Source organism: Vicugna pacos, chromosome 13 (assembly GCF_048564905.1).
Source record: "Vicugna pacos chromosome 13, VicPac4, whole genome shotgun sequence".
Lineage (NCBI taxonomy): Eukaryota > Metazoa > Chordata > Mammalia > Artiodactyla > Camelidae > Vicugna > Vicugna pacos.
Genome location: NC_132999.1, coordinates 28379579 through 28398125, shown reverse-complemented (window position 1 = coordinate 28398125; position 18547 = coordinate 28379579). Strand labels below are relative to the sequence as shown.

The 18547-nt window shown below is 44.4% G+C and overlaps 1 protein-coding gene and 1 non-coding gene across 2 annotated transcripts; one reads left to right on the top strand and one right to left on the bottom strand.

Annotated features, from left to right (window-relative positions):
- Positions 1-820: 820 nt before the first annotated feature.
- On the top strand, positions 821-9662 carry DIO1 (iodothyronine deiodinase 1). Its single transcript, XM_006200512.4, has 4 exons — positions 821-1234; positions 6029-6172; positions 6688-6887; positions 8841-9662. Exons 1-4 carry the CDS (start codon positions 898-900, stop codon positions 8907-8909), a joined length of 750 nt encoding a protein of 249 aa, XP_006200574.2. The 5' UTR covers positions 821-897; the 3' UTR covers positions 8910-9662.
- A 1721-nt stretch (positions 9663-11383) lies between these two features.
- On the bottom strand, positions 11384-11458 carry TRNAA-GGC (transfer RNA alanine (anticodon GGC)). Its single transcript has one exon. It is a non-coding gene; the product is annotated as a tRNA-Ala (tRNA).
- Positions 11459-18547: the final 7089 nt, after the last annotated feature.

Sequence of the window (18547 nt, the reverse complement as noted above, 5' to 3'; positions counted from 1 at the left end):
TATGATTCTTTCAGTTTCTCCAGTGAGCCTTACTATCTCTGGATAGTAGTTCTTTGGACGTGTGGTTCCTTCCACCAGGACCACTGTCCCCACTTGCCTGATTTACTGCTTGCTCTTCTGTCTTTCTGGTTTCAGCACAGACATCACTTCCTTGGGGATGTCCTCTTGACCTCTCTAAACAGAATCAGCTGCCCTTTCTCCATGCTCCCATGGCCCCCACTCATCCTCTGTCTCTGTGTTTAACATACTAAATGGTAATTTTCTGTTTACTTGTCTCTTCCCCACTCTACACTACACCCCACTGAGAGCAGAGAGTGTTGTATTTATCACTCTACCCCCAGTGCTAAGGGAGGCGCAGTCCCAGATTTCCTTGGGGATGTCCCCAGCTCTGTCTCTGCCTGGGGAGCTTCCAGACCCAAGTCCTCTGGGGAGGGCTCTGCCTCCATAAACACTCAACCACCAGCTAGAAGCTGTCAGTGGGAAAAACACCTTTCATAGTTAAAGAACAACTTACATTATTAAAAGAATAATTAACATTAGTGTTCACTTGTAACAGAGCCTTCCTAAGGAGCCCCAGAGTCCTTTTAGGTGTGATCTTTTAAAGTCTTTATTTTTAAAAACTTATCAGAGGGAGAATGTAAGATCTGAAGTTTCCCAGTCCAAATATCTCTCAAAAGTGAAGGCAAAGACTCAGAAACAATCATTAGAACAGACCTTTAGCCACTGGTTTGGAATTTTCCATTCCATTGACAGGAATGCAAATACCTTCTGTCCTGACACTTTCCTCCTGTCCGGGTTGGCTACTGCTACCCTGCACCTTTGTTCAGCTCCGCCCCGTGTCACCTGGCGGTGGCCTCTCTGCCCACCGGCCTCAGAGCCAGCTCTGGCTGTGCCGAGATGGGGCTGTCCCTGCCAGGGCTATGGCTGAAGAGGCTCTGGGTGCTCTTTCAGGTGGTCCTGCACGTGGCCCTGGGCAAAGTGCTCCTGACACTGTTTCCCGGGAGAGTCAAGCAGGACATCCTGGCCATGAGTCAGAGGACTGGCATGGCCCAGAACCCCCACTTCTCCTATGAAAACTGGATCCCCACCTTCTTCAGCACCCAGTATTTCTGGTTCATCCTGAAGGTCCGTTGGCAGCGACTGGAGGACACGACCGAGCAAGGGGGTCTGGCCCCAGACTGCCCCGTGGTCTGCCTGTCAGGACAGAGGTGCAACATCTGGGACTTCATGCAAGGTCAGGGGGCTGAATCAAGCTTGAGGGGTGCTTGAGGAGGGTGGGCATGTGGGTTGAACAGGTCTGAATTCTACTACTCCAGCTGCTCCTTTTTTGGCTTCATGTCTTCTTCCTGCTTCCTGAAATGAGGACTTTTCCTGGGTTCTGTTTTTCTGAGTGGCATCACCACCTTCCCAGGCACTCAAGCCACAGAGCAGGCACACTGGCCTTCAGTGCCTCCAGCAGCGCTCTTAACGCACAGCCCCTTCGCCTGGGCTGCTCTTTGCTCGCCTCTGCCTGGTCTCCTCCTGTTCACCCTTCAGACTTCCACTCAGTGACACTTCCTGAGATAAGGCAACCCCAGCTTCCCTGGACTAGGTTCCCCCCTCTTGTAGGCTTAACATCCTAAACATTTCTTGATCACACATGTCCTGGTTTGGAATTATGTATGGGTATTTGATTAATGTCTGTCACCTTCACCAGCGTGCAAGCTCCGTGCAGGAGGAGACCCTGGCTCTCACCCAGCGTTCCCCTGGATGCTGCTGCTCATAGAAATTGCTCAGTAAATATTTGTTGAAGAGCTCTCTCTCTCTCTTCCAGGCAAACCAGCTCTATCTGTTTGGGCTCTAAAAGGCCTCTCTGGGTCAGTTTTCTCTTTCTGTCCTCACAGCTGCTCTTCCTGCCAGGTCTTCCTCCTCCCTTCTTGTGAGTGGCTCTTCCCTCCCAACTTGTAAGTGGCTGCCAGATTACCCTTCCACAAGCACATCCCTGGCCAACAGGCACCCCAGCTCGGCAACCTCCGGCCACCCCCAACCCCTGCATTTGGGATGAAGCACAGGCTCAGCCTTGTGTCCTGCCTGAGCCGACTCTACTTTTGCATCCCAACTTCACCTGTAGGCTTCCCCTTGTGCCACTGCCTCCAGGTGAGCTGCTGGTTCTTGGGCATCCCATGTGCTCTCCCTTCTCTTTGCCTTTGCTGATGTTGTTGGCTGTTCCCCTCTGTCACCAACATTCCAAGTTCCCCTCATCACCACAGTGCCCAAATGACCTCTGTTTTCTCAATAAGCATTCACTAAGTGACCACTGATAATAAGAGCGATGAGAAAAACAACAAACCTTCCTGTGTGTCTGCCTCATGCCAAGAACTGTGATGGAACCGGGCCAATTTGCTGAATTTTGATCATATAGAGACCAGTTCCATGAAAGCCAAACTTGCCTCGTGGCCAGTTGACAGGATTTGCTTGCTTATTTTAACTGTTCACTTTCTAGTGGGTCAGTTACATTTTAAAGACAGTTCTATTTGTCTCTGCTCCCTGCTGCTGTACCTGAAACTGAAGAAATGGAGAGAGAAGGGGTCTGAGAGAAAAAAGAGAACTCTTGTTTGTAAAATGGAGTTGGCTTTCAGTCCACTGGCCCAGAGTCCCTGAAATAACAGGTACTGATGATACAGATATCAACACAACTGGAAGATTTCATAACTGAGAGAGGAAGATGGTATAGTGGGAGAGAGAACCAGAAAGTCCTGGAAGAAGTAAGGTTGGGTAGGAAGGTGGTCAGGTGAAGGCTTCCTGGAGAAGAGGATGGTGAGCTGGTTGTCCAGGGACCTCAGGCTTGGGATGGGTGAGGACGAGGGGAGTGGTGAACAGAGCAGGAAGGAGGGGAGGAGCAGCAGAGGTCAGAGATGTAGAGGCACATCAATCAGTTTGGCCAGAGTAGGGTATGGGAGGCATGCAGGGATGAAGGATGAAGCTGGAAACATCACTAGGGATCAGAGCTTGCGGGGCTTTAGGTGTCTTAGCAAAGAGGGTAGCCTTTATCCTGAATGTACTGGTGAGTTCCAGAAGGGCTTTCAAGCAGGTAGTAAACATGATCAGTTCTGTTTCTTAGAAAGACATCCTGGAAGTTCTTTGGAAACTCACCAGTCCACTAAAAATCTCTGCTGTATGCTTTAGGTATGAATCTGGGAACTCATTTTAGAGCCACAAACTGGAAGGTCTGGAAGATTCTTTACAGATAATCTAAAGCAACGCTTTCACTTTTCAGATGCAAAGGCCCTGAGAGGTAAAGGACTTGCTCAGAGTCACACAGAGCATTCTCGTGGTCAGAACCAGAACCTGAGCCCTCTGACTCTCAGGGTAAAACAACAGAAGCTTTCTGTTACTGGGTAAAACAACAGAAGCTCAGGGAAATTCTCAGGCACCTCTTATCCTTGGAATGTACACGCACATGCACACGCAGGACAGACACACACTCTCAGACACACACCCACCGCCAAACACTGATTAACTAACATGTGGTAGAAGGCAAGTCTGGATGATTTGTTTTCTCTGTACCTGGCAGTTAGTCTGAAACTGGATTTATTTCAGCCCCCATTAAAAGTCTTCTAAAATCTCCCCAAGTATATTTATGAGGGGTCATCTAGTAACTATAAATGGGCTTTCTCTGCTGGGAAAGCCTGGTGTGGAGGTTAATTTACTAGTTTGAGGATCAACCTGTAAATTAACCAATGATGGCTTCAAGTCTAGAGCTACTACAGAGCTGTTTTCCCATTTATACAAACAAGTTGGACTTGACAGTCTTTGCCTGATGTTCTTGAAATGGTGTTCTCTGCACTGTGGCCTCTGGATGTGGTATAGTGCCAGCCCCCAGCACAGCCACCCCGTCACACCTGTCCTTCCTCTCTCTGCTACCAGGAAAGCAGGGAACTAAGTTTAAACTTTGCACTCAAGCCTGATTGTTGCATCCAGCCACACTATAAATTATTAAACAAATGGCTCTGTTTCTTCCAAGGTCCTAATCAGTGGATGTTGAAATGTTTTATCCAATTAGAAACAATATTCCAGACAGCTAATATTTAGCACTGGTCCTGACCTTAAATTCCCTTGGTTCTTATCTAAAGGGTGACTCCCTGGGGTCACTGGAGGCCAGTGGCCAGCCACTTGGCCATAACTGACCTCTGAGCCTCCCCTGCTGAGGTCTGGGCATTCCTGTCACATGGGTGAGGATGCAACCAACAGGCACTGAGTTTCTCTCCTAGGGCCTCCTCTGAGGAAACCTGTGGGACAAGGACAAGGAGAACTTTGTATGTCCAGAGAAATTGGCCTGCTTTCTCCTCATGTACTGAAAAATAAAGAATATATAAGCAATTGTGTTTGTCCTTTTACTTGGCCACCTGGTAACTCAGAGTCAAATATTAGCTCAGGTGTAAAGAATGCTTGGCATCTCTTCTATGCCTCCCGAAGGGGCATGATTTAAAAAATTTTTTGTTTAAAATTTTATTATACATGTAAGCTGCTTCAAATCCTTTGCAGAACAAGGTGAAGGAATAACTAACCAAACAAACCACAAGCAAGTTAAGATGCCCTGAACCCCCCACCCATCAACAAGTCCTATCAGTTCCACCTTTCCGCTTCTCCACTGCACACACACTAGCCCAGACTCCCATTGTCTCTCATGTGGATTTATACAAGTCCCCCTAACTGCTTCGGCCCCACTTCCATTCTCACCCTCAGTCCTTTCTTCATTGAGTAGTGATCTTCAGGTGGAAACTGATCATTTTTCATTACACAGCCTATTGTAGTAGTCAGAGTTCTGGCTTGCAAGTAACAGAAACTCACTCTGGTTTTCTTAGCCTCACATATATACATGTATAAAGGAATGTATTAGAAAGATGATCCAGTCTCCCCAGAAACAACCACAGCCGCTGGGCTTGGACCATCCTGTAGCATCAGCAGTTGGGCCTGGAAGCTGCTGTCACTGTGGTTGCCATGGGAATCCATCACCACTGTAGGACTCCACCATCTCTGATGAGGCACGACCATTGAGCTGTGGATGAATTCTATCATCTCAGTAACTCCAGGATCGAAGAGCTAGTAGGGTCTTTTTTTTTTTGGTGGGAAGGTCCAATCATCCCAGCCTGGGTCACTCACTGCCTATGCCCTGGCTTCTGAGAGCCAAGAACGGACATGGCCCTGATGTCTTCCACAGAGCAACGCTGGGCACACAGCTACATCAACAGTACACAGAACAGGGAATTCCAAGTGAGAAGGAGGGTAAGAGGTTAGGCAGCCAAAATTGCAACCAATATCCACCATCCTTGTTTTATGTGTCAATGATGTCCCCTTGTACTTGGAAAAAAACCTAGGTTCTTTACTAAGGTCCCCATTGTGGAGTCCCCTCCTCTGCCTACCTCTGCACAGCTCAGGGAGGAGATGAGCACTAAGAACATAAGAACTTACATTTATTGAGCACCTATTATGGGCAGGCACTGTTTTAAGCCCTTATCTGTTTTAACTTCTTTAAATCTCAGAACAACCCTAAAAGGTAAACATTGTTATTATGTCCATTTGTGGATGAGGAAATGGTGGTACTTTGAACGGAAAGAGCACCAAGTTGAGAACCTAGAAACCAAAGTGTTAATTTTAACTCCTGCTATGTGACAAGGAGCAAGTTTATAAATTAGGGGGAAAAAATCACCCACCTTGCAGCACATGAATCATATCAATGAGAGGATAGATGTGTGCCTGCCTTATGAACTGCATGAAAGGGACTCTCCTTGTCATCATTTTATGATCACCCAGTGACTGCAAATGGTCCACTGAGACCATCTGATGCAATCCCCTCACTTTTGAGAGGAGCAAACTGGCTCCAGCCTCTGCTAAGCCTGCTCTCTAGCATTCCACCCCCAACCGTGCCCTGCATCCATCTTAGAGGGGAAATAAAGGTCATAAGAAATGAATTCAGGAGTGAAGATGATGCTTGCAAACGAAATGCTGTGTGTAGGTTATTGGTTGATGATGGTTCCATTTGTTTTAGGCAACAGGCCTTTGGTGCTGAATTTTGGAAGTTGCACCTGACCTTCATTTATTTTCAAATTTGACCAGTTCAAGAGACTTATTGAAGATTTTAATTCCATAGCAGATTTTCTCATCATTTACATTGAAGAAGCACATGCATCAGGTAAAAAACATTTCCTCCCTCCAGCTCTTCCCTCCCTCTTTCTCCCCTTTGCTCAAGGTTGAGGGTGGGGAGACAAAAAGGAGAGAGAGGGAAAAATGGGAAAACTGAGAATTTAAAGAGGTTTAAAGAGCTCACCCAAGAAAACACAGCTGGGTATGTCAGGGAAGGCTTCCTGGAGGAGATGGTGTTAAGAGCAGTAGTTCTCAAGAGAGGGTGGTTTTGGTCCCACCGGGGACATTTGGCAATGTCTGAGACATTTTTGGTTGTCACAGATTGAAGGTGGGAGGATGCTACTGACATCTAGTGAGTAGAGGCCAGAGACGCTGCTCAACCCCTCACAACACACAGGGCAGCCTCCACAACAAAGAATTATCTAGCCCAAATTGTCAATAGTGCCAATGTTGGGAAGTCCTCTATCTGGGACCCTCGGTAAAAAGGGGGGCGGGGGAGGTATTTAGCTTGCAGGAAGTATGTGCCATGCCTGTGGGTCCTTCTGCCCGGCCTTTCTCTTATAGATGGCTGGGCTTTTAAGAATAACGTGGACATCAAGAATCACCGGAATCTCCAGGACCGCCTGCGGGCAGCCCACCTGCTGCTGGACAGAAGCCCCCAGTGCCCTGTGGTGGTGGACACAATGAAGAACCAGAGCAGCCAGCTCTACGCAGCGCTGCCCGAGAGGCTCTATGTGCTCCAGGAAGGCAGGATCCTGTATAAGGTGGTGTGGTGGGAAGGGGACCCAGGGAGGGCAAGGGCAAAGAGAGGGCTTTGTATCAGGCAGACCAGATTCAAATCACTGCCCAGTCATTTACCAGCCACATGACTACGTGCAAGTCTTTCCCCTTCCTGGAGCTTCCATTTCCTTTTCTGCAAAATGGAGATGTTGGCCCCCACCTCAGAGGGAATGAAATAATGTATAAGAAAGTCCCTAGCATTTGGGTCAGAGCTGTAGCTTCCTGGCTACCTTCTGAACCCAGAAGACTGGCCCTGCCCTGGTTTGGTTTGAAGCTGAGAGACAGAGACTGTTGCTTCCTTTTCATAAACAATGCTCAGAGAAGGAAATTGACTTGCCCAAGGTCACACTGCACAGGCTCTGATTTCAATTCTAGAAGCCTCTGGATGGGATGGGCCAGAAGTGGGAGAGCCTCAAGCTACTGATCTCAGAGGGAAGCCTGAACCTGGGAGGGGGTGTAGACGCCAGCAAAGAACAAACTCTGCAGTTTGGAGCTGGAAATACTGAAGCAGGAATTTGAGGCAGGAATTGAGTCTAGGCTTCCTTTCTGGAGGTCGTGTCCCCCTTCAAGGCTTCAGCCTGGCCAGGGTGAGGGAGGTAAGCACAGCCTCTGACCCATGGGCACCATTAGCCTCCCCTGAGAGGACGGAAATGAAGTTTTATAGCTGCTGAAGGGATTTCGAGCCTTGGAGAGCACAGGAAGCCCAGCCACGTGGATGCTCCTCTGCCCACGGGTCAAGCAGGTCCTAGTCATGCAGGGGAAACAAGCAACAACCTGCAGATGAACCCTCAGGTGCTAAGGGTCACAGCACGAGGATTCGGGTCCTCCCTCCTTTCTCCTCCCTGCGACATGGCAGTAAAGTGGCACAGTTGCGACAAGCTTGGTACTGAGTCCTAACCTGGGTTAGGTCCTGTGCGAGTACCAGAAGCACAAGCAGGAGTTTAAAATGGCCCACACCTTACTTCAAGGTGCTCACAGTCGGGGATAAGGAAGACAATTGTCCCAGGTGCTGTGAGATGCAGAGCAGGGATCGGCACATCTGTTCTATAAAGGACCAGAGAGTAAATACTTTCATCTTTGTGGGCCAAATTACCCCTGTCAAAACAATTCAGTTCTGCTGTTACAGCACAGAAGGGTGTGAGACATCAGGACACACTTGGGTCTCAGACTGTAAATTTTCTGAACCCTGGGGAAGGGCAGGCTTCTCAGAGGAGGTGACAATGGCTTAGGCTTTAAGGGGTATGGAGGCAGCCACGTGAGCATAGTGAGTGAATATCATTGCAAATATGGGGAAGAGGGTGAGCAGAGGCACTGAGGCATGTTAGGGCAGGATGTGAATGGAGAATTGGGGGCATGCTGGTTAACAGGGGCTCATTCAGGCCCAGGGAGTTTGTCCTACATCTTAGGGCAAAAAGGAGCCACTGAAGAGTTTTGAGCAGGGGAAAGGCATGATCAGATCTGTACTTTAGAAAGATCACTGCCTGTTGGGTGAAGAATGGACTGGAGGGGGCAGGGACTTGGGACTGGAGGTGAAGAGGGTTGAACTGAGGCCTTGGGATTGGAGACGCAGAGGTGGTTCTGATGCAGAATGGGCAGAAGTTGACGTGAGCGGTGGAGAGGAAGATAAGGCCAGTCTGAAGGTCCAATTGTGAAAGAGAAGCTTATTGGTATAGAGCCTTTTTTCCTTTGGAAAACTATTCACTTTACTCATTCTGGTTTTCCTCCTACTTCTCTCTCCAGTCTTCCCATTAAATGTTGGTGCCACTCCACACACTCTCCCTGGGTGTACTCATCCACTTCCCAGGCGTCTGCCCTTGACTCCACCATCCTGACAACTCCCACATACATATCACCAGCCCAAACCTCTCAACTCAGCTCCAGACCAACATATTCCTGCAAGTCGGGAATCTAACAATGCTGATTCATTTCTCTTGCAGGGTAAACCTGGTCCATGGAACTACCATCCAGAGGAAGTGCGTGCCGTTCTGGAAAAGCTCCACAGTTAATCTGGACAGATTCCCCCTGTTACAACAGGAGGGCTCCTCAAGGCTTGACTCGCTCCCCAACCCCATCACAGTTGATGTTTACGTCTTGATCTGTGTCCCCAGCTGAATCACTAGCCCAGATTTTTCTGATCTAAGCGAACAACTGTTACAATGAGAAAATGAAGCCACAAGAAAGTTGGGTGTTAAGGTACAACTCCACACTGCCCCTGTGGTGCAGACCATGTTCATTGTATGTTCATTTCATTCTTGCCAAAAGATTTAAAACAGAGGGTGGTGCTGGTGATGAGTGGTGGGTTTCCATAGTAATATATCTTCAATTCTACTGTAGAAGAAGAGAGTACTCACTTTACCATCTTTGAATTTATTTCATAGAAATCTGGCTCTCTGAACCTGGGAATCTTCCACCATCTTCCCTTATCAAAAGTCACCTGTGGGGAGGACTGGATTCCTGAAAACATTATAACCTTGACCAAACTAGATAACAGGCACCTCAAAGCTGTCATTCAGTTTTACAGAAGCTCGTATTTGAAATTCTGTTTCTCTGATTTCTTCACAAGTCTCTTAACTGTCATTTGTGTTAGATGACATCAGACTAATGGATAACCATTGGTATTGATCTGTTTTAACTCTGCTTCTTTTCATATTTGTTTATGACGGCCACAGCCTAAAGTACACACAGCTGTGGCTCGATTTGAAAGAAAATGTTTTAAGATGCAGCAAGTTAATACAGAATGATTAAAATGTATTGGGCTATTTTGGTGGCTTCAGTGTCATCTTTACATTGTCTTTGCTAATTTGTGTCAGCTTGTTCTATGTTTTATGATAGACCAATGTAATCTTTTCAGCAAAAATACCATATGCTGGAATGCCCTCCTTTGGCGGAAAGAACACTTGGTCTCTATGTATTACTATACTAACAATGTCTTGCCTTGTGAACTGCTAGAGAACGGTCACGTTGGAATCAAACTGCATTTACAACATGGCATAAAAGCATGAGCTTGGGAGATATTTTTCTAACATGAAAACACCTTCTCCTTGGCTCTGCCTTATTTGTTACAATGGTATTATTAATGTTGATTATTAATGTTGCTATTTTACTCTTTTAAAAATAGTTATTATTGATTATCTATCAGGCACAAGCACTTTCAGATATGTAATCTTATTTAATTTCTATATATTTCAAAGAGGAGATTATTAGCCCCATTTTACAGATGAGGAAAACAAGGCTCGGAGTTAAGTAACTTGTGGAAGGTCTGGGAAGGTTATCTCCAACTTCAAACCAGAGTCCCAGCTCTGCACCCTGCTGGCTGTGTGACTGTGGTTAAGCTGCTTTGGTATATTAAACTATGAAACAATATATCAGCAGTGCCTACCCTACAGAGGATTGTGAGTAAAGCACTCCGAACTGTGCCTGGCTTGGAGAAAATGCCATTAAAGTGCTGGCTATTATTGTTACCAACATTATTGTTCCCCAACTGCCTCCTTGGGTCCCCTTTTTAGGGGGTAGGGGATGGAAAAAAGACAGGACAGTCTGAATAAGGATTCTTCATCCTACCAAAATGACTGACCAATACTGGTGTGAGTTTGTGAGGGTACACTGAGAACGAACAGCTGTGAAATGGTGGGGCTAAAGCACAGCTGAGCACTGTTCTTCCAAAGTACTAAATTCCACGAAAGAAGGCAGAGTATAAGGCCATGCACCTCTGAATCACTTCTCGAATGGTCCTTCAATTCATGTCTATAAATGCACAGAAACCACTCAGTTTTAAATAATAGTAGCTGGAACTGAGGAGTTTTCAGAAAGCTAAATTGATCCCAAACATTCCAATTCAATTCTCTTCAATGTAATGCTTCACGCATTAACTGAGTACTGATTCTTTTCTGGTTTCTGAGTGATGCAAAGATGGACGAAGTCCAGCAGCTTAACCTTCTGGGGTGGAGGTGGGGGACATACACTGCAATATTACTGATCCAAGGTGGAATACTATGGGTTAGAGCTGAGGTAAAGACTAAATGCTTAGAGAGCACAGAGGAGACAGCAATCCATCTGAGCTGGATGGGTCTGGGAAAACTTTATGGAGGTGATGGCCTCTGGGCTTCATCTTCAAATATGCCTAGTACATCCATAATCTGGAAGCCTGGAAAGCATGGGAAGGGAAGTCATTTAAGTGGTCTAAACAACATAGGCAAAGGTGGAAAAAAAGAACCTGCCCAGCAGACTGCAAGAGGTTTGGACGCAATTCTGATTCATGATGAAGAAAGGGATTTTCTCTTTGAAGGTGACCTCTCTGGGTCTCGGTATCAAGAATGAACCAATTCTGCTTGGCTAACATTGCAAAGTATGAGTAAGAGAAAGAAGCTTCTTAATATGTCCTATCCCACTCCGAACACAGTTTGCATTCAGAACATCAACTGATTTATGTTGTTTCGTTTTTTGGAAGGGGAGGTAACTGGGTTTATTTATTCATTTTTAATGGAGGTACTGGGGATTGAACCCAGGGCCTTGTGCATGCCAAGTACATACTCTACCACTGAGCTATACCCTCTCCCAGAATATTTGAAGAAGATGCTTCAGCACAACATGTCTGTCTGCTCTCAACAAGAGGATTTACCTTTAGTTCACCTCTTCTCTAAGGGTGATGCCCTTTGTGGTACCTGGCTTTATGTGGGGCTCTGAGCCTATGCCCATTCTGGCTTATACAAGACATTGCCTTATGTGCCTGGCAGGAGGTGCAGGAAACCCAGGCTCTGACTGTCAGGAATTGGCAGATGCCCCCAGAATGGCCCAGTGACTTGAATGCTTGATCACCTCCCCAGAGTCAGGCTCTCAATTTGTTCCTGGCCACAGACAATTTTGTTTCTGGTAAGCTCAGCCATTAATTTCAAAAGATGTATTAAAATGTTTTATCCAGGACTGTTAGGTGTTCAGCTGAGGAAGGATTCCAGGATACCTAATTGGCTGTAAAGATGACATCACTGAAAGTCTCAAGTATGCAGTTTTTTGAAGAAGGGCACACGGGTCCTGTACTCTTTGAAGTCTTATGTGCTTGCAAACAACCAGCTACCTGTCTTTAAGCCTGAAGGATACCTGGTTGGGTTTCAGTCCCTTTACCTCAGAGATTTGTGGACACCACTGTTGTCTAGCAGTCATGAGAGGAAAAGTCTGAGGCCAGCCTAATTTATTTTCCCTAGCTTTTAATTGCTTTTATTCTGTCTGAAAACCTGTCCAATTCTTTCTTCATATTTGAAGTTCAGTAACTTCCCCAAGACATAGTCCAGGGTTGATTGTTCTACATCAAAATTTCTTTGGAATACTGCTATGGTCTGAATGTTTGTGTCCTCTCAAAATTCACATGTTAAATCTTTATGCCCAATGTCATAGTGTAAGGAGGTGGGGCTTTTGGGAAGTGACTAGGTCTTGAGGGTGGAGCTCATGGATGGGATGGGTGCTCTTCTAATAGAGGCTCCAATGAGCTGGCTTGCCCTCTTCCACCATCTGAGGATTCAAGAAGTCTGTAACCCTGGAATAAAGCCCCCAACCAACCTTGCTGACACCTTGATTTCAGAGTTCAGCCTCCAGAACTGTAAGAAACAAATTTCCATTGTCTACAGGCCACCTAGGCTATGGTATTCTTGTTATAGTGGCCCGAACTAAGGTAAATAAAATATCCTCTTTTGATCTTAAGACTTCTTTTTTTTTTTAACTTTGCCTTCTTTTTTATTGAAGTACAGTCAGTTTACAATGTTGTGCCAATTTCTGGTGTATGGCATAATGTTTCCATCATACATGTACATACACATATTCGTTTTCACATTCCTCTTCATTATAGGTTACAAGATATTGAATATAGTTCCCTCTGCTATACAGTAGAAACTTGTTGTTTATCTATTTTTATATATAGTAATTAGCATCTACAAATCTCGAACTCCCAATTTATCCCTTCCCACCCGCTTCCCCTATGGTAACCATAAGTTTGTTCTCTATGTCTGTGAATCTGTTTCTGTTTTGTAAATAAGTTTATTTGTCCCTTTTTTTTTCAGATTCCACATATAAGCAATATCATATAGTATTTTCTTTTCTCTTTCTGGCTTACTTCACTTATAATGATGATCTCCAGGTCCACCCATGTTGCTGCAAATGGCATTATTTTATTCTTTCTTATGGCTGAGTAGTATTCCATTGTATAAATACACCACAACTTCTTTATCCATTCACCTGTTGATGGACATTTAAGTTGTTTCCTTGTCTTGGCTATTGTGAATAGTGCTGCTGTGAACAATGGGGTGCATGTGTCTTTTTGAGTTATAGTTTTCTCAGAATATGTCCAGGAGTGGGATTGCTGGATCATATGGTAAGTCTATTTTTAATTTTTTAAGGAACCTCCATTCTGTCCTCCATAGTGGCTGCACCAATTTACATTCCCACCAACAGTGTAGGAGGGCTCCTTTTTCTCCACACTCTCTCCAGCATTTATTATTTGTAGACTTTTTAATGATGGCCATTCTGACTAGTATGAGGTAATACCTCATTGTAGCTTTGATTTCATTTCTCTGATAATTTGAGCATCTTTTCATGTGCTTATTGGCCATCTGAATGTCTTCTTTGGAGAGATGTCTATCTAGGTCTTCTGCCCATTTTTTTATTATATTGCATGTTTTCTGACATTAAGCTGTATGGTCTGTTTGTATATTTTGGAAATTAGTCCCTTGTCAATTCCATCATTTGCAAATATTTTCTCCCATCCTGTGGGTTGTCTTTTTGTTTTGTTGATGATATCCTTAGCTGTGCAAAAGCTTTTAAGTTTAATTAGGTCCCATTTGTTTATTTTTGCTTTTATTTCCATTACTCTAGGAGCTGGCTTGAAAAAAAAATTGCCATGATTTATGTCAGAGTGTTCTGCCTATGTTTTCCTCTAGGAGTTATATAAGGACTTCTTATTTTTAAATTTCAGGGACATTTTCTTCTGTTGCCTTGAACTTCATTTCTGTGGCATTAGTTTACTCAGAAACTATAATTATCAGTGTGTTGTAGCCCCTTTTCTTCCATAACTGTATCTTCTCTATAACTGTTTAAAAAAATCTTTGTTCTTTTGTTGTCTAAGTTGTGATTTTTCTCTTCTCTTCTCTGATCCTGATTCTCCCTAATTTGGGTTTATTATTGTTCCAGAAATGGCTTGTTGGTTCTCACTCTTTTCCACTCTCCTCTGGATTTTAGGGAGCTAGAAGCCTGAACCTTGCATCCTAGTTAGGTTCTGCCCATGGGAAGTGCTGGTAGCGATTAGAAGGCAGGTGGAAGGGGGAAGCCCTTCTCCATGTCTGGCTGTAGGGAGTGCAGGAGACTGTGCGTTGCAGCTGCTTCGGGACCACCAGCCATGAGGTGGAGTGGCTTCTGTTCAGAGGCAGTGATGTTGCGTCCACTGGTCAACAAACAGTGTGGCCCATGGGTTCCAGCACTGGGTTACTTTCCTGTCTCCTGTTTGTTTTCCCAGCCTTTTCAACGCTTTCTTTGTAACAAATTCCCTGAGTTATTTCTCACACAGCTTTAACTACATATCTAGATTGATTTCAGCTTTCCTAACTGAACACTGACTGCTGCAAGTACTACCACCATTCCTTTGCTTATGTGGCTTTCACCTCAGATACAGTTAACACTCTTATTTTTCTCTTCCATTTCTTTTCTTAGCTCTGCCAACTCACTTTTCATCTTCTGCATCTCATTTTTTCTTTAAATCTTTGTATCTCTTCTTTGAGCTCCTTTTGTCTTTTTGAGAGATAGCTATGGGTCCCCATTCTTGATGTGTTCTTTGTGTAACTTCTCTTGCAACAAATGTTCTGTAACTGCCCTATTTTTCTGCTTCCTCCTCCCCCGCACCTTTCTGTTTTACAGTTTCTAGTCATAGGTCCCTATAGCACAGTGGCTCTCAACTTTAGCATGTGTCAAAATCACCTGGAGGGCTTGCTGAATCACAGATTGATGGGTCCCACCCCTAGAGTTTCTGACTCAGTGGATCTGGGGCTGGATTAGGGAATTTGCGTTTCTAACAAGTTCTCAGATGAGGAAGAGGAGGATGCTGTTCCAGGGACCCCACTTTGAGAACTACTGCTCTATAGTTGCTATTAGTTTTCTGCTGAGATCCCCTTTCCAAGCCAATGCAACCATCTGCCAGCCGCTCTAAGTGTTGGCTGTTAATGGCTCACAGGTGTCCCTTTGCCTGAGCATTACCCTAAGTGATAGGAGCTTTATTACCCAGCAATGCCTGAGAGGTTGTTCCCCAGAGGGTGGCCCATGGCCAATGACTGATGGATTTGGGAACACGAAGACCTGGTCCCTTGCCTCAAGGTTGGGGAGCATACCTCTCTCGTGTCATTCATGCTCCAGAGCTCACCATGGGATCAGGCTGAGGCCAGACTTCATCTGAAGCCATCTCTGATTAACTTTCTCCCCTGACCTATCCTGCTCCCTGAGAGCACTCCCTCAGTAAATCACTCTTACAAGAATTCCTCTCTAAAGCTCTATTTTTAGAAACCCTGATCTAAAGCAATCCCCTTCCAGGTCTTTTCTGATTACTCTTCTTTAATAGGGCTCCTTATTTGCTGAAACAAGTATAGAAGTATGAAGAGTAAGCTGGGGCAATCTGCAACTTTGATTTAGATTAGTTGTCTTAAATACCCTCATTAAGTTTATTATTTCCTTTGTGATAGGACTCCCAGAAATCCACTTCGGTCACACTGGTTTGGTTGCCTTCTCACCACCTGCTATGGACTTAATTATGCACCCCCCATTCATATTTTTTGTTTTTGTTTTAGGGGGAGGTAATTTGGTTTGTTTGTTTTGTTGGTTGGTTGGTTTTTGATGGAGGTACTGGGGATTGAACCCAGGACCTCATGCATGCTAAGCACATGCTATACCCTCCCCCGACTCCCGATTCATATGTTGAAACCCTAAGCCCCAATGTGACTGTATTTGGAGACAGGACATACAAGGACATAATTAAGGTTATATGAGTTCATAAGGGTGGGGCCCTGATACCACAGAATTAATGTCCTTATAAGAAGAGACACCAGGGAGCGCGCTCTCTCTCTCTCTCTCCCTCCCTCTGTATTTGCACAAAGAAGAGGTTATGAGAGCACAGAGCAAGCCAATGGCCACCTACAAGCCAGGAAGAGACATCACACCAGAAATCCAGCAGGCTGGCACCCTAATCTTGGACTTTCAGCCTTCAGAACTGTGAGAAAATAAGGTCTGTTGTTTAAGTCCCTCAGTCCACGGTATTTTGTTACGGCAGCCTGAGCTACCTAGCACACCCTCCTTCACCATGCTTTCCCTCCAGCAGTCTCCTTCGGTGTATCTTGCCTGGTTTCTCCTTCAGCTCAATCTCCCCTGCCATTTGAATGATTAACCTGAGCCCTATGGGGACCCACCTAAAGCCACCTGTAGACCAAGACTGCTTCAATCTAGTCAAAGTCTAGAACTGTGACATGTTTAAGAAAATGTCTAGCTCTGGGAGAGCATGTCATTCTCAGCTTCTACCTTCACCAAATCCTGATTTCACTGTATTTAGCGGATATGCTTCCCAGTTAGAGGTTGTAACTACTTTCTTGAAGAGAAAACTTTTTTCTTTCTCTTTATAATCTTTTTTATTGTAAATAATAACTTTTGAGAGAGGGGAGTAAAAATTCCTTCTCTCCACTATCCTTAACCACAAGTAACCATTCTATGTTTATATGTGATTTGTATAAAGTATGAAATATGATGTCTGTATGTATCACACGTACTAATCTATGGATGCATAGACTTTTCCAGTTTCCCATCTTGTAAAAACAACATTGCTAGAAGTCTTTGTCCATTTGTCACTTACCTGATTATTAGAATAGATTCCTAGAAATGGAATCTCTGCCTCAAAGGCTATACATGTGTTTAAAACTTTGATGTGGTCTGCCATGTACTAGTTTTTAGAAGGCTTGCTACCAGGGTCAAGCTACAAAGGGCTGTTGGAACAACACCTAGAAGGTAAAGTTCCCCAAAGATGCCTGAGATGTAACACAACGCAATGCTTTTTTTCACAAGTCTGTATAAACAAGTGATAGACACAATTTTCATCTATATAATATGTCGTTGCCTTGCTTGAGTACATAGTTAAAAGGTTACTAGATTTTTTATTTTTTCAATCCATCCCTTTAAAAAAAATTCTGATTGGTTGTTTAACTTTATGCAAGATATTGTGATAAGCACTGACTCAGAGTAAGTGATCCAAAAATGTATACATCATTAGCTAGCTTTATTAAAAACTCCTCAAGGATTTTACAGTATAAAGAGATATACAGACATGCAAATAAATGAAAAAATTAATGTATTTAATCAACAAATATTTATGGAAAATCTACTATGAGCCAGGCACTATTCTAAGTCCTGAGGATATAGTAATGAGCAAAAGCAATAAAACTCCCTGCCCGGTGGAACTTACACTCTAGTGAAGGAGAGAGACAATAAACATGATAATATAGGAAAAATAAGACGAAATAGATAGTGATAAGCAGGGCTGTCCCTAAAAGGGCATGGGAGCCAAGGGCAATTCATTCAATTGAGCCCCCATCCAAGATATTCACACTGAAAGGAGGCTGTACTGCCTCATCTTTCACGGCATGCTTGGGATATCATTAAAGGAAAAAGAATCTAAGTTGAATTTTAGTGGTAGTGAGAAAAGAGGAGTAAGGTACAAGAACCCCTGAAGCACAGGACACAGGGTGGCTACCTCTACTGCCTCATCCCAGGGTTGGGGGTCGGCGGCTGGTGGTGAGGGTAGGGAGACACTATAACTTTAGATACAGTGAGGAAGGCCTGACTGCAAAGGAGATTTTAAGTAAGGATCCGAAGTCAATGAGGAAGCTAGCTGTATAGCTACCTAAGGAAAGGGCCTTCCAGGCAGATGAAATAGCAAATTCAAAGGTCTGGATCACACAGCACAGTGGCAGTCAGGAATCAGCGGACAGGTGGAGAAAAGACCAAATGAGCGGGCTAGGTTATGGGACAAGTGAGACTTTTAAAAAATGACGGGCTTCAGCAGTGAAAAACAAAAGATAAAGCCACGTGTTATTAAACCTATTGCTTGAAACTGAGAATGGTTTTATCAAGCGAAAATGAGTTTTTAAAGCCTGAAAAATGAAGGTTAAGGAATGCTGTTTTCAAATATCATAAAGGGGTATTACAAGCACTACACTGAGAACTTGTTCTCTGCATCCACAGAAGACAGAAACAGAGAAGATTTAAAGATAATTTACTAGGCTTGTGCCAAAGAGATCACAATCAGATAACCTCCGGAGATCCCTTCCAGCAATCTGTAAGCCTTAACACAGTGTTTCTTACAAGAAGAATTATTGACATTCCAGTTTAGGAAGCTGGCAAAAAGAAAATCTTCAGCGTTTCATTTTATTGAACATGAACACAATTGCTCTAAGTCACTTTCCTTCTCAAAAACCTTAAATGGCTCCAGTGTTATGGGAAAATATTGAAAGCATTAAAGGCTCTCTGTGATCTGGCTGTAATGTACGGTTTTGGTCTTACCCTTTGCCCTAGTCAGACTTATGTATTCACCACTCCTCAAATATGTTTTATGAGAGTATTCACTCACCCTCATGTA